The 17,360-nt window shown below is 31.7% G+C and overlaps 1 protein-coding gene across 2 annotated transcripts; it reads left to right on the top strand.

Moving 5' to 3' along the window:
• The first annotated feature begins 509 nt into the window (after positions 1–509).
• LOC100260074 (uncharacterized) lies at positions 510–14,713 on the top strand. 2 transcript variants are annotated; one of them, XM_010657403.3, is made up of 3 exons: positions 510–771; positions 3,688–3,849; positions 13,464–14,713. In XM_010657403.3, exon 3 carries the CDS (start codon positions 13,527–13,529, stop codon positions 14,541–14,543), a length of 1,017 nt encoding a protein of 338 aa, XP_010655705.1. In that variant the 5' UTR covers positions 510–771; positions 3,688–3,849; positions 13,464–13,526; the 3' UTR covers positions 14,544–14,713. The 2 variants fall into 2 exon arrangements, with proteins under 2 accessions (XP_010655705.1, XP_002274599.1); XM_002274563.4 differs by lacking the exons at positions 510–771; positions 3,688–3,849 and adding an exon at positions 10,262–10,405.
• Positions 14,714–17,360: the final 2,647 nt, after the last annotated feature.

The raw sequence follows: 17,360 nt of genomic DNA, 5'->3' as shown, positions 1-17,360 counted from the left end.
TTTGGTTCTTAAGAACGAAAAACATAAAATACAGTTTTTGGTCTGAAATGGTTTCTTATTTTCTATCTCTCTTACCTTCCTGATGAAATAATTGTTTTCATTTTTTTGTCGTAAAACAAGGAGCCTTATTATGTCTTCTTCTTGTTGTAAGTATATATACAACCTCCAACCTTGCACAGTGCTCTTTTTTTCTATTGTAATGATGATATTTGGCTTTTGTAGTTTGAGAAAGGAAAGGCATGGGACTCAGGATGGAACGAACTTGCCTTTTTTTTTTTTTTTTTTGCGCAAGTATTTTTGGGTGCATGTGGGTGAGTGAGATTGTCATGATAAAAATGAAGGAGAGGGGACAGAGTTGGTGATGGTTTGTCGTTTGTGTTGTTGATAAATAAAAGATTCTCCACTTGAGAGATCTTCATCCATCTCCAAACCCTTGTCTATCACCCATCCTTGTCCATGCTCCTTTTTATCCATGTTGATGACGAACCTTCTCTGACTTTGTGTGGCTTTCATTTATTCTGAGAGGGTCCCCTCATTTACTCACAATCACATCCAATTAGCTTCATTTTTTTTCAAAGAAATTAACCATTTGTTGGTATGAAAGGGTCAAGAAGGTGAAGGACAATCTTGAAAAGAATATATCCAAAGATTTGGAGGACTTTGTGCCCTTAATTGCAAAGAAAACTGGGTTGAGAGCTTGGTTCAAGGACACTTTCTGGAGATGAGTGAAGATGTGAAGCATTATTAACCTCTATGCTGCCATTTGATAAGGTAGGTTCCCTGTCAACTGCACCCACACTCACAAGTTGCACTAAAATTCATGGAAACTCACTGACCCACTTTGAATTGATGGACACTTCTCCTTCCTTACCTCTAAATTCTTGTTACAACCTTAAACCAAGTTACAAAGCTCCAAGCAAAGATTGAGAAAAAACCATGAAGGAAATATGTGAGAGACTCTAAATTTTTGTAAAACTGAAAAAAAAAATCATGAAAATGTAAGGCCCGTGTTGGAGAATTTCATCCAAACAATTTGAAAAAATTGCATTTGATTTCCAAGCCTGCAGATGGGTGCTCCTGAGACATGAATGAATATGTCAGGACTACCTTGACACAAAAGGATGGATTCCGTGTGTAATAAGAGAAGGGTTGCTATCAAAACAAAGAAACATGGGGAAATGCGTGAACTACCTGAAAGAGAGCAACCCAATTCACAGGACATGAATGAATCAATGATGCTTTCATCTTTCATTTTCTTCAACACCACCACCACCACCAGATACAGCTGTAGCCCAAGCCCAAATCAAGTTGAAATTTCAGTTCCCAGCCCAACACAGTGTGGGCCCAAGACCAGTCCGAATTTCGGATGAAAATTCCGGCCCAAAGTCCTTTTGGGTCATGCTGAGGAATAGTAGAAAAAGGAAATTGCATATGTGAAGGCATAGAAGTTGAATAGGAAGTTAAAAGAAAAAAAAAAAAAAAAAAAAAAAAAGCTAGGACTTATATCCAATAAAATAAAAGAGTGAAAAAACTGAAAACTTCTGATTTAACCCTTATATACCTTCATCTCACATTTCTGTACTTCTTCCCATCTGGAGCAAGCCAACACCATTTTACACCCATTTTTGTCAATTTTATTTTCATTGTTAATAAATCAATCCACTTGAAAGGAAATGAGTATAGAAATTCTAAATACTACTATTTTTTATTTTTTATTTTTGTGAATTGGGTTTGAATTCATGTTGTGTTTAGATTGTGGTTGAGTTTTGAGTCTATTATTAGTAGATTTGGAATATATTTTGCAAGATTTGTAGGTTTCAAGTGTTACTAGTTATTTGTATTTATGATTTTTTTTTCTTTTGAAACATATGATAGGAAGTTTTAGACTTGAATATAGAATTCTAGAAGAAGATTTTGTGGGAATAAAAATGATAGATGTTGGGAAAGTTTAGTATACTGATTGCAGATGGAAATAAATTGTTGAAAAATTTGGTAAAAATATTTGTGAAGCAGCGGAAAATCATAGTGGAAGCATGATTAGTTTATAATAAATATAAGTTTGTTATTATGTTGAAAAAAGAGAGAATGGAATACAATAAAATATTATTTTAGCAAAAATATTATCAATACTCAATCTTGTGAGTTTCGAAAAATGGTATCAAAGTCGAAACATCAAGGAAGGTAAAAAGCCATATAAGAACTAGAATACTAGGAAATATGTAGAATAATAAGAAATGTACAATTTTGTTAGTGAAATTATGATTATAAATAATAACTCAATTCCTTCTCATCTTTAAAATTTCCAATTAAGAATTTTGATAATTGATATATTTAGATATGTGTCTTGTTTAGATCTTAAGATTTATGACTCTAGTGAATAGCGATCACAATGAAGTGATTGATTCAAAAGAATTCAAGGTACTATTAATAGAGTAGAAAGATTCATTGAAGATTCTTGAAAGAAAGACAAGAAAACGCTCTATACAATATTCCAAATAGTAGATGAATCTATATTTGAGAAAATCTCAGAAGCAGTAATAATAACAAAAGAGGCATGAGTTACTTTATAAAAATTATACAAAGGAGATAATTGTGTCAAACAAATGAAGTTGTAGATATTATGAGCTAAATTCGAGTCTCTCCACTAGAATGACTTTGGATCGATCTCAAATTTTTTTAATTAGGTACAAATCAGTGTAAACCAAATGTGGGTTAATGGTGAGAAACTTGATGATAAAAGAATCCTAAAGAAAATCATGCGATCTTTAAGCGCAAAATTTGAATATGTTGTTGAAGCGATTAGAGAAGGAAATGACATGTTCATTCTTGTAGTTGAAGGGTTGATGAGTGCATTGTGTTCACATGAACAAAACATAAATTAGAGAATCAACTATAGTAATTTGAAGCAATTTTTGCAAATAGATCATTTACAGAAAGTTGTGGTGGCCAACAATGTGGCAGAGGTCGTGGTTGAGGTAGAGGTAGAAAAGGACACAACAAATTCAATAATAGAGATGGAGACGATAACAAAAATTATTTTAGAGGAAGGAGCAATTCTCTTAGACCTAACGTCGCATATATAGTGTTTTAGATGTAAAAAATATGAACACCGTAAGTTAGAATGTTCAACAAAATTGCATAATGAACAAGTAGAGCAAGCAAACAAAGTCAAGGGGGAGCAGAATTCGATATTATCCTACAATGTAACAACATCAAATGTAGACCGCAAAGATGTTTGACACCTTAGTATAAGATGCAACAATCACATGTATGGTAAGAAATAACTGTTCTTACAATTAGATGAATAAGTTAGAGGTGAAGTTAATTTTGAAAACAATCCAAAGTTCAATCATAGGAAAAACTAATGTTAAAATATATTCTAAAGATAGTACTGATGTTACTATAATATATGTATTTTTTATCTTAAATCTTTTTTGGAATTTGTTGAGCATAAGACAATTAATAGAAAAAAATATATATCATTAATATCTCTAATGGAGTTTGCACCCTTAATGATAAAAATAAGAAGATGTTTGCAAAAGTGCAGATGAAAAAGAATAGAATGTTTCCTATGTTTCTTCAAGTAAAATCTTTTTTTAGTTTAAAGGCAATTGTGGAGATAGCAATTGGCTTTGACATCTTCATTTTGGTTATCTCAATTTTTATGGGTTGAATCTGTTGGTGCAGGACAATATGGTAACATGATTATCAATGATTGATGTTCCAAATCATGCTTATGAAGGATGTCTGATTGGGAAATAATATAGGAATTATTTTCTAATTAGAAGATTCAACAGAGCTAAACAACCTTTGGAGTTGGTGCATACAAATATATGTGATCTCAGTGAGGTAAAATATTTGGGTCACAACAAATATATTTTAATCTTTATAGATGATTTTATAATAAGAACTTGGATTTATTTGTTAAAAGAAAAATTCGAGACTTTTAACAAGTTTAAAGAATCCAAAATTCTTGTTGAAAGATAGAGTATTTGCAATATTAAGATATTGAAATATGATGGAGAGAGAAAATTCACTTGCAATGAATTTTATAATTATTACAAAAGTTAGGGTATTTGATGATAATTGATAGCTAGCTATACACCTTAGCAAAATAGTATAGCTGAAAGGAAGAACAAAACCATTGTGAAGATGGAAAGAAGCATGTTAAAGGCCAAGTCACTTTCAAAAGATTTTTAAGCAAAAAACTACATGTGTAGTGTTCTTGTTGAATAAGTGTTTTGCTTACTCTTTCAAGGTTGAGAGGCTATGTAGTATAGTAACTTGGTGAATTATGATAATTGATAGCTTTATATCATGATTTACTTTAGGTCTTGTCTAGTGTGCATCATACACATTAGTGCACTTACCATAGGAAAATTATTCCAATGACCAAGATAAGTCATCCCTCCAATTAGGAGATAGTGCCCTACAACCTCACATGGATTGTTCAAATTCATGAACCAATTGTGGACTACTCATCACTCTATAAAGAACCCATGACTTGGATCTTTTATGCAACTCTTAATGCACCCAAGTTATGAACAATTCAAATGATGTGGGCATATATGTCGAAAAAATCAATAAATGCATGTGAGATAATAAAATGGAAATTAAGAAACATAGATAAATAAATAAATCTCAATCTATTACATCAAGTTATGCTTTTTAGGGTTGAATCCCAACACCTAGATTGATTCTAATTTGATAAAGTAACTGTGGTGACATCATAAATCTCGTAGACCTAAAGATTTTCCTCTTATTAACTTCTTTCATGGAACTCTTGCATAATAGAAGGGTGGTCATCTCTAAAGGGAGGCTAGGGTTTTCTTTTCTGAAGTCTAAAAGACAAAAACGCAAAAGTGAAATCTTAAACAACTAAAAGGGTTTATATAAGCTTGCCTATGAGCTTAAGTGACTTAAACTCAACTTAGGTTTGTGTTACTTAATCAACCCAATTGGGTCCTAATTAGTTAATTATTCATTTTTTTATTTCAATTAATTAATTAGCCTAACCTAGATATTTCATTAATAAGATCTAATGTAACCTTATATTTTTACCAATATGCCTTTATGCATAATTATGAATTATAAACCCATAATTCCCTTAAACAAATGTGTTACCGTGAATCATGAGCTCGAACGGGGACCATTGGAATCCATAAGAGGATACTAGCTCTCTCAAAATCCAATTTTGAAGTTGACTCAACATTCCATTAAAGAGAGTCAATCGTACTTTAGTATCCTATGACATTACAACGAGACAAAACTCAGGTTCATGACCTACTATTCACTGTATGCAAACTCCCCATGAACAGGTGTTTGTAATTTAATGAGGTATGTGTTATCATCCTCTCAAAGTCACTTCTCTAATATTTGAGTTATAGATTTTCCTATTATATGATCAATTAACATACTTTAGCTCACAAAGAGCATATGTGAAATTTCATTTAAGGAATTATTATGACCATATCACATGTCCTTAGGAAAACACACTATCTCAACACATGAGATATCATAGTGCCTTTATTAATAATACTTATTATCACTGACCTTCATCAATAATAACCTAATTTCTAAGGAATATATGACTACCTTATGATCTCACTCATAGGTTAAAACCTCTTGTTGATTTCAACACAGACTTAATATTCTCTCAAGGTTGAGAGTCCATGTAACATGGTGGTTAGTGACTCATGACTACTTGATAGTTAATGTCACGATTTATCAAAAGTTATACCTAATGTATAACCATATACAATAGTGCACTTACCAAGGAAAATTATTATGATGACCAAGACAAGTCATCCCCCTATCATTATAGTCTTTGATGGATTACCCAAATCCATGAATCGATTATGAATAACTTATCAACTTGCAAATAACTCATGATTTAAATTTTCTATGCAACACTAATGCGATCAAGTCATGTACAATGCAAGTGATAAGAGTATGAATGCTCAAAATATAATTAATGCAAACAAGGATAATAAAGGGAATTATAATCATAATAAATAAATTTGTTAATAAAACTAAAATATGTTACATCCTATTATGCTTTTTATGACTCTATCATAACAAGTTTGCCCTTAGGTGTACCCTTGATTCTTTATGGATTGAATGAACTTTTCAAACTAATCTCTTGGTGATTGTTTTAGTCTATATAAGGACTTTTTTAGCTTATAAACTTTTGATCCAAACTTCACATCAAAACTTGGGGGTGAGTCCATGTAAACTTCTTCCTTCAAGTCTTCATTAAGGAAGACATTCTTTACATCTAGTTGTTATAGAGGTCAATCAAGGTTTATTGCAATTGATAGGAGTATTTTCACGGTGTTTTGCTTAATTTTTCATAGGCGCAAGTAGTTAATATTGTAGGTTTGAGTAAATCCTTTGGCCACCAATTGAGTTTTAAACCTTTCAAGTGATCCATCTAACCTATATTTGATTGTGAACACTCATTTGCACTTAATCATCGTTTTTCCTCTGGGTAAGTCCACCATCTCCCATATCTTATTCTTCTCAAGAGCCCCCATCTCTTAAAAAAAATACATTTTTTCCACTTAGGAATTCATAAAGCATCGTGTACATTCTTTAAAGTTTCCATACAAGAAAGTTGTGAAGTGAATGCAAAAAAAGACAGTGAGAGGTTCTTATAAGACACATAATTAGACGTAGGATGTTTAGTATAAGACCTAACACTTTTCAGATAGCAATGGGAATACTAAGATTATTAATGAACTTTGATTGTGAACAAGAACTATGCATGACATATTGAACCGACTTGGATTGGTCATTACTTGGAAGATTAGTTAAGTTCTAATTACGTCATGGTTCCAACTCATGGCATTGTAGTGGAGCATTGGTCTCTTTCATTTGAGTTGAATTCTTTGTCGAGTAGGTATAGAGTTTTGTGAACTTAGTACCTATTTTTCTACTATCATCTATTCTTGTGTGATCATGAAATGGGTAGTAAGGAGGGGCTCAGATCTATATTTTCAATGGTTAACATACTTGGTTTCACTATAAGTTCGATTGAAGTGATCATGGGTGGAACATGTGATGATTCTTCCAGTCGAAAAACATCTAGATACTTTGAGGCTTCATTTTCTCTTTTTCCCTAAAGACAAGATTCAAAAAATGGTTTGGATTTGAAAAATGTGACATCCATAGTAACAAACTTTTTTTTGGAATGGGATTATAACATTGTACCCTTTCTAAGTTGGAGAATAGGGCACAAACATGAACCTTTTTGCTTTAGGATTAAGTTTCCCATAATTTTGTTCATAAATATGGACAAAGGCAGTACAACAAAAAATTTCTAAAGGTAAATTGGATGAAAGTTGAGATATGGGATGACATTTTTGAAAAAATGTAAAGGTGTTTGGAAGTGCAAAACCTTGCTTGGCATTCGATTTTTAAGTGGCCATAAGGATAGCTTCACCCCAAATAAACTTAGGAACTTTATTTGTGTAAATTAAGGCCCCAACTACTTCTAAAACGTATTTGTTTTTACTTTTGGCTCCTTCATTTTGTTGAGGAGTATCATTACAAGAAATTTGATGTACAATCTGTTTTTGCACAAAGGAATGTCCCAAGTTGAATTATTCTTTCTTATTATTATTATGAAAAACTTAAATATTTGTTTGGAATTGTGTTTGCACCGTGGTGTAAATTTTTTTTGAAAACTTAACTTTTGGTTTTTATTTTAGTAAATTTACCCAACTTACTTGTGTGTTATTGTCAATAAATGTGAGAAACCATTTTGTTTTTTCTAGAAAACCGTAGTTAACATAGATAGTCCCTATATAGTACTGTGAATTAAGGAGAAGAGTTTAAAAACTTTATAAGGTTGTAATAGAAAAGATGTTCGATGATGTTTAATTTATTCACAAAATTCATACTTAAATAAAGATGAATTTTTATTTTTTAAAGAAACTTGGAAAACAAATATTTTAAATAATGAAATTTCGAGTCGCCTAGCTTAAAATGCCGTAACATTATTTGACTATCACTACCAATAAAAATGGATTTAAAACAGGTATTTTGAATATGTCTTCTCGATTCAGTTCCATTCTCAAAGAAATAAAGTCTTCCGCTTTCTTTAACATTGCCAATCATATCCCTTGAGGTCGTTTCCTGAAGCTCACTTTGGGATGAATAAAAATTTGCTTGACATTTGTGATCATGAGTTAGTTTGTTGACAAACAATAAATTGCAGGACAAGTTAGAACATGAAGGTCATTATAAAGTGTAAGGGAAGAAGAAATGATGATTGATCTTGTCTCAACCATGGTTGAAAGAGTACAATCTACAATTTTGATCTTTTTGTTTCCTTTACATGGACTATAAGGCAAGAATAATTTTGAACAATCAGATATGTGATCAGTTACTTTGGAATCTATGATCCATGGATTATTTGAATTTTGACTCCCACAAACTTAAAAATCACAAGTTGGTAAGATTATATACATATAAATATATATATACATATACATATATATATATATATATATATATATATATATATATATATATATATATATATATATATATATATATATATAAAAGATATTGGGAAATCTTTTATTTTTTATTTTTTATTAAGCTATCTCTATAAGCCCAACCCAATATATTATATTAGAGTTGGTTGAACTTGATTTGAGTTTTTCCAATGTTGAAACAAATTGGGGTTCATCCATTGTGGGTTGAAAGGTATCACTAAATTTCCCTGGGGTAACAACATCATAGGATATCAATCTTAAATACTTTCCAACAACTTATATGAATCAAACTTAAAATATAATATTTTCCTTTACTTTCTTGACAACCAAACACTCTAAAAAGTAAGAAAAAATGGTTTAAAAATACAAACAATTTCCACACATGTAGAAACCCAATTTATAACCACACTTTCATAAGGAAGAGGTAAAGAAGGAGAAGAAATAGAAGAAAAAATATATATAAAACGAAATTGTTTATCTTTACTCCTTCGTGTTTGTATTCAATTTTCACTCAACAAATATTTAAAGAAAAAGAAGAAGAAGAAGAAGAAGAAGAGGATGAAGAAAAAGAAACCTAGGAAAATAAAAGAAATATGATTTTCTTTAAATTTTTCCCTCTTTTATATTTCCTTTTCGAATATTAGTTGGCATAAATATTCTTATTTACGATATGATGTGACCAAATTGCCTTTAGCTGCCACCAAAATTTTAGGTATACCCTCTTTGTTTTGTAGTGTCCATTTCTTCATATCTTTGTGACATTTAGTAATCTTTTATGATATGTGATTACCCTTAAGTGTAATGTGCGAAGTTTCTAATGTGTCCCCAAATTATTTACACTCATACTAATAGTTTAATTGATATTTTTGTGCTTATTTATGTAGTTTTGAGGTTATTTAACTTTCCTAATTATTTTAAATTATTATAAATTTAATTACATTATTTATAATTTTTTAAGAAATAAAAAAAAAAATTATCTATAAACTTGGGATGCTAGGGTCCAATAATAAAAAAAAGTTTGTAGAGAATATGAGTAATTTAATGAATTATTGATAATTTATATGCTTATGTGGTATTTAATTTCTATAAAAATAATTTTTTTGATGAAGTGATAAAATAAAAAGTTTTCTTATTATTTAATAAAAAGGTTATAAATGTAATTTTAATGATAAATTTTCTTGGGTTGAATAAAATATATTTTAATATTTTTTGTGTTAAAAAGTTTGAAAGTTGTTTATATTTTTTAAAGTGTTTTTATTTTATAATATTTTCTATGAAAATAATTTTTTTCTCATCAATGGGTATATGAACAGGTGAACAAGCTCATGCATTCAAATTTGAATTTGAATAATATTACTATATTTTTAATTGGTAAAACTTAATACTTATTACTTAATAAGTAAAACTTAATATTTATTATTTAATAATTTAAATTGATTTTAAGTTAAATTATACTTATAAATTTAAAATTTATTACTTAATTCTTACTTTTAAGTATTAAAATTGTTTGATATAATTAAATTTAAATTTATTCTAATATCATATTAATATATTTATCCTTATAAATTATAATTAGAATAAAAGAAATTAGAAGTTGGGGAGTAGTAAAAAAATCATAAATTATAATTAGGATAAAAGAGATTATAAAAGTAATTAGGGTAAATGAAGGTAAAAAGATAAATTGAAGATGTAGACTTAAAAATATGTTAATTTCTTTTAAGTTATATAAATAAGTTATTTTATCAAATTAAATAATTAAATAATTTAAGTTATTAATTTGGTTTATTAAACTGATATAGCAGCTGTTCGTTTTGTCCATTAAGAACCGCCTAGCCCCTCACCAGCGAAGAAGGCGGCATCACGGCAGACGGCTCAGGGATCTTCGGTTTCGATTAACCTAGGTCTCAAACAGCTCCATGATCTCTCTCTGCCAACCTTTTGGTTATAGCAGATGAACTTGAGAATTTTTTTTATTTTTTTGGGAAAATTTCGGAACCTTTTGAGTTAGGGTACTTTGTTTATGAAATTTCTTCATGAAAATTTGTTGTTGGAATGATTTTTGGTGAAGTTCAAAACCTTGGCTTCACTATTTTTTTTTTTTTTTTTTGGGGTACTTGTTCTGTTTAGTGGTATCGGCTTGTGTGTTTTATTTTTTATTTTTTTATTTTTTATTTTATTTTTTTGTGAAAAATTTATTAAAATTGATGATTTTTTGGTGCCCATTGAACTGTATTCTTATAGCTTATGTCTTTCATTAGGGAAATTGAAATTGGCTTTTGGTTCAAATGCAAGCTTGATTTCTATGGGTTTCTAATTTTCTCTGTATCATTTCTCTTGTCTGGATTATTTGTTCAGGGCTGATGGATATACAAAAAATACATTAAGTTCTTATGGTCTAAATACATGTCATATAAGCTGTTATGTTATTTTTTATTTTTCTTTCCAGTGGGAATACATTACTGCCTTTTCTCTGAGCTGGACAATCTATTAAGGGATGTGGTCTTAGGAATTAGAACTCTATTGGAGTCTTTAGCATATGCATGCAAATTATATATTCCAAAGCATTCATGTCATGATTGAATTTGTTAGTCATCCAGGTGACAACTTCTATCATTTGCATGTCTTGATGGCCTTGAAACTAGCTATCTCAAATAAAATTGAAACTTTTGACTCTTCTTTTAATTCAAAATGGGTGAGGACTAATACATAAGAAGGCTTGAAGGGACTCTTTTCAATTTCCAAGAAATCAGAATGTATGAAGATATTTTCTATAGTTTTTATAATTCAATTCTTAAATCTTGCAAAATGTCATAAGTGCAAAAGAGTTGACATGGGTTATCAGTCCACTCTCTCCCATGTAGATATTGTTTGTTTAGGTCCAATAGGCTGTTGATCCTTTAAAACACATCTACACAATTAAGAGAAACCCACAATATATATATGTGTGTGTGTGTGTGTGTTATCACATTAACCCCTAATGCAAGCACAAAGCCCACTACATATATATTGTCATGAAATATATATATTCTTTCCATAATCGGTATGAGATATCACATTATAATGCAAAAACAAAGCCTGATGCATATATAGTGTCATGAAAAATATATATATATATATATATATATATATATATATATATATGTATGTATGTATGTATGTGTATATAGAACTTCTTTCCACGATCGATATGAGATATCACATTAACCCCTAATGCAAACACAAAGCCCACTGCATATATAGTGCCATGAACTTCTTCCCTTAACCAATGAATTGAGCCCTTAAAAGTAGAGTCTTGATGTGACATGATTTAGTATTATTCAATAATATGGTTGTTTATATTTTCATGCATAGCTGACTGTATTCACTTGCATCTTTATGAGCATTCATGCCCTTGCCAATTGCATTGTACATAGTTTAAGTCATTAGGAGGTGCATATAAGATGCAATCCATGTGGTCCTTGCAATCTGATAAATGGTTCACGGTTGGTTCATTGATTTGGGCAATCTGGTAGTACCCGTACTACAATACCTTCCAATTGGTAGGATGACTTGTCTTCGTAATTGGAATAAGTTTTTGATGGTAAGTGTACTAATGTGTACGGTTATACATTACCTATCAAAAAAAAAAAAAAAGTGTATGGTTATACATTACCTATCAAAAAAAAAAAAAAGTGTATGGTTATACATTGAATAGGACATATGGAGAAGCATGTCCAAATGGCTATTTGATTACATGCATTTTTCTAAGTTACTATGTTGTATGAGTTTTCAACCTTGAGAGGGTATTGCACTAATGTTTAGGTCATTAGTCACATTGTCTATACGGATAAGATCCTAAAGGATCATATATTCCTTTTGGATTAGGTGGTTAGTGGTCTAGGCAGGTAGAAATTGATACTCATGATAGGGGCATCATGATATTTCATGGGATCGAGATAGTATATCCCCTTGAGTGATTCTAAGCAAATATGATCAAGTAAAACTATGACCATAGTAATTCCAAATTAATCAAATTTGACATCTATCCTAATGGATAGAGAGATGTCAATTGATCATAGGATGGATCTGAAACTCAAGGGATTCAGAGGTAATCCTGAAAGATGTAAGTGAATACAATCAGCTATGCATGAAAAAAATGAAAAACCATATTATTAATGAATAATATAAAGTCATGTTATATCAAGACTTTGCTTTTAAGGGCTCAATCCTAACAATAAGTGCATGTACTGTTGATGCATTAGCCCCTCTATAGCTGCTGGTCAAGTTTTGTTTTTGTGTTTTATTTTGTATGAATTATAATTTAAGTTAAATGGAAAAGTTTTGGGTGTTTGGGGCTCATTTCTTTTCGATGACCCAATTGGCAATCCCATGCTCTCTCATATAATGATTGATTCTTCTTCTTGGTTCTCTCAACTCAGTGCACTTAGTGTTTATTCACACATTTCCAATTGATTCAATGCTGATTGTGAGCTGCCCGATTCAGTTGTATTTTATTTAAAAAAATAAAATTATTTGGAGCTGATTTGAGCATTCAGTTAGCTGATGCAGTTGATCATGTCATAAACGAAAAGTAATTCAAAGCTAGTTGGACATGGCGTTGGCTGACTCAGTTGTTTCTTATTGAAGAAACTTGACTCCCATTCTCATTTGAGATGAATCACAACGTCAAAATTTTAGTATAAGCCTATGTAGCCTTCATTTCTTTGGTTTCTGTAGTCTTTATTTATACCAAATTTGTTGGGATTTGTAATTTATATTTACATATGTTTTGGAAGTTTATTTAAATTAGTAGAGCTTATTTGGACATTTTAGCAATTTACTTGTTCCTTGTTCTTTCTTTCTTTCTCTTTTTTAAAGGTAGACTAAATGTTTGTAGTTCATTCCACCTGTCTTGAATTGATTTAACTGTTCAAAATAGTAAAAGAGAAACTAATTCATGTATTATTTGTTGTATAACAGTTAGAAGAAAGAAAAAAGCTTCAAACTTTTGTATGCTTTTGAATCTATTCTATAACCAATAAGATGAAGGAAGAAGAAGTGAATCGATGTCAGATTCAGGACTGGTACCCGAAATTTAAATCTGTATCCATTAAAACCCTGATTCATGAACTTCCAGAATCCTTTGTTGACTATCTTCTTGATGACCATGGGCCATTCCTTCTTCCTGTTTCCATCACAAATGAGGATGCTCTTCCCAATAGAATCCATAATCCTGAAGAGGAAGAAGACTATCAAGTATTGGAAGGCTCTGGAGATGAAGCAGAACAGCCTCCATCACCCCCTTCTTTCCCAGAACTTGAATTGAAGATTAAAGAATCAATTGAACTCCTTGGCGGTTCTGTCTTCCCTAAGTTGAATTGGAGTGCACCAAAAGACTCTGCTTGGATTAGCACAACTGGGACTCTCCGGTGCACCTCCTTCAGTGAGATTGCACTTTTGTTACGAGCATCTGATTCATTAATCCATGATTTGTGCCATGCATATGACTCATGTATTGATAAATCCTTGTCAAGACCTGCCAATTTCTACCTTGCCCTACGCAAATGGTATCCCTCCCTGCGACCAGAGATGGAATTCCGTTGTTTTGTACGGGATGGGTGTCTAGTTGGAATTTCCCAACGTGAGGTCACTGGATTTTATCCTGGTCTTCTTGAAAAGAAAAACGATCTTGAAGTGGTAATAAGGCAATTCTTTTTAGATAAAGTGAGTCCAAGTTTTGAATTAGCAAATTACACATTTGATGTTTATGTTAAAAAGGATGATCGGGTTAAGCTTGTGGATTTCAACCCTTGGGGTGCATTCACACTGCCATTGTTGTTCACATGGGAAGAGTTGGAGCAGAAGTGTGGGGAAGAGGAAGACGAGGATGTTGTGGAATTTAGAATTGTAGAGAGCCACTGTGCAGTTCGGCCCGGGTTGAAGACTGCTGTTCCCTATGATTACTTGGATGTTAGCCCTGGCAGTGGTTGGGATCAATTTTTGAGGAATGCTGACCAGGAGTTGCAGCGGCAGACCAGATCCCCAGAAGCAGGTGGTTAACATTTCAATTTGCAGGTTCGTATTGCAGTCCTCCCGCACCCCACTAAAACACAGTATTTTTATGTATTTTGTTTTTAGATGGTAGGTGAAACATTTGATATAGGTGTTTCATTTGTGATGTGCAAAATCTTATATTATGATATATTTTATGTTCAGCTCAACTTTGCTTATCCAGTTTTTTCTTATTTCTGGTTTATTTAATGGGTGTTTCCTCTTGATCAACTTTAGCTCTCATTTTCATTTTCCTTTGTTTATCTTTTTCCTTCTTGTTTCTATGATAGTAATGCTTCTAGGTGAACTCGTTTCTTAATTTCATAATAGATGGATGATAGGAAGTGTTTGATTTAGAATTTGAGGTTACTTTTCTAAAAGCACTGGATTTGAAGGAGGGATCTGTAAAGAAGTTTTTTGCCTACATTATATTTTGTATGCTTCTTTGAAAGTTTCAGATATTTTAAGTGATATTGCCTAAGCCAGTTAATACTTAAAATTGGAAACTGATCAAAATAAAAAAGAAATGCAAAAATGTGTGTTTGTGTTTACAAGGAGGGAGAACACCTAAAAGAGTTTTGAGAATGGGTTAAGAGGAAACTTTTAGCCAGAAAATTGTTGACTGTATTTTTTGAAGTTGCTCTCTCAGTGGGGTTCATGCCTCAGACATCAAGTGGGACATAGAGTATGAGGTATCCACCTTTGCACCTAAAGCTTTGTGTAAGCCTTATGGCTGAGTCTTAACACTATTCTCCATGGATCTCAGCTTGGGGTGATTTCCAATACATTGCTCTGAATCAAAAAATATTATTCGTAATGCTCAGGGATGTAAATAAGCTGAATATTTAATTGTTCAAACTTCGTACAATGAAATCTGGGTCAATCTAGTGCATTCTCAAATGCTAAGTTTTGCTTGTTTTAGCTGTTAAAGTTGGTTGATTGGTTGAGCTAGACTTGGTAATGAGTAACTTGGTCATTCACTGACCCCAGTTTTATCAAAGTTTAGTCTATAAGTAGGTTCTTATTGAGGTGGATTGAAAGATGCTTTTCCTAGGTTAGAATTGACCATGATATTGGTCTCTATGTATAACTCTGACTAGTTTCATCCTGAAAAGCTTTAAGCTTGTGTTCCATGGGGGGAATTAATGCTAAGGTGGCTGAAGAATTGGATTACCATGCATATTCAATGGCCTTAGATTCATAACTCTTCTAATTAGGATGGGATACATGTCTTGTTTCTAATAAAAAGGAAACTATGGAACTTTTGTTTGGAAACATGGAGTTAAGAACCAAACTTATGGAGTGGTAAGATGGGGCAGAAATTGGAACTTGTGTTGAAATTTGGAAGTGGTAAGAAAGATTAAAACTTATGTGGAAGATTTGGAGTTATCAATTTCATGTTGAAAATTTGGAGTGGTATGAAAAGTTCTTTAGTGGTGTTAATACAAATGTCAAGCCTTTCAATCGGGTATTTATTTTGTTTATTAATTTTTGGTAAGAATAATTGGCTGTTTATTTATATTGTTTTAATTCTCTTGTAATATATGCTTGAATTACACTCAAGACTGTTCATTAATTTTAGAAGTTAGTGTGAGAAAATAGCTCAGGTTACATAAAAGAAAAGTAAAATTTATGAAAGGGCTAACAAGTAGAAACCCAAACTAATAGTATTTCTTGCCATGCTTTTTAATAGGAAAGGCAAATATAAAACTACTTTTAGTGCTTCGAAGTTAGTCTTTTGGAAAGATGTTCTCTTTCTTGAAGAGCTTTAGTCTTCTCCTTCAGACGGCTTCTTTCTGCATTAACATAAGTTTAGAAATCCCCATGGAAGAAGCTTCTCTCTGACCCTCTTAAAAACATAAAGACAACTGCTTCTATACCAAACCTGAACCCAGCCAGCCTGGTGAAGGGAAAGATTGTACTCTTGGTTCAGTGGTCTAGTGGAAAGTGATGGAGCATTTTACCTTTATATTCCATGACTCAAAAATAGGTTAAGGCACTGTTTTGTATAAATGGAGCTTCTTTATTTTATTTTATTTTTATTTTTTACTTTTAGCTTCATTTGGGTTATAAATAAATCCATGAGATGGCGGATAAGAGAAGCAAGAAAAAAAAAAGGGGGGGAGGGGGAAGCGAAAGAGAAGGTAATTTTATTTTTCTTTCACACGGAGCCACACAAATTGGATCCAGTATAAACCTCATTTTCATTAGAAAGAAAAAAAACCTTTATTAAATTGTAGTCCACAATTTGATTGCGTGAGTGGCAAAACACCTCACCCTGCTAAATTAAATCCTGAAGAACAAAAGCTACGACAATGCAATATGATATTTGATTCATGCTATAGAAAGACGAATGAAAAATGTTCAAGGCCTTTAAATATCATTTTGTGGCAATATTCATTTTCCGACAATAGATATATTTGTTTTCTCGACTTTTGCTTCAAGGCATGGTGTTTACAATACCTCAAGGCTCAAGAGGCTCTCCAATTGCTTTTCATCAGATGGTTTGAAAAATGGCAAAACATTTGTTGCTAATCAACTTGGCTAAAACAGAGCATTTTAAGGAGCATGAAATCCCAGCTCTCTCAATGGTCTGGCTCTCAGATTTCAAAATCTAACCACTCATTTGTATTTAAAAAGAACACATATTTATTCCATTTCCACCTTTTAATTCAAAGGCCTTCTCTTTTTTGTGGTTGCGATCCAAAGCTAGCCAGTGGACCTGAGTTGAGATATTAAGGTGAGTCAGACTAACTTGGGTTGGATTCCTCAAGAGGAATAATTCCACCTGAATGATTGAATCTTGTTTCTGAGCTTGGCTACCAT

This window comes from Vitis vinifera, chromosome 10 (assembly GCF_030704535.1).
Source record: "Vitis vinifera cultivar Pinot Noir 40024 chromosome 10, ASM3070453v1".
In the NCBI taxonomy this organism is placed as follows: domain Eukaryota; kingdom Viridiplantae; phylum Streptophyta; class Magnoliopsida; order Vitales; family Vitaceae; genus Vitis; species Vitis vinifera.
This window is presented reverse-complemented; position numbering and strand designations above follow the sequence as displayed.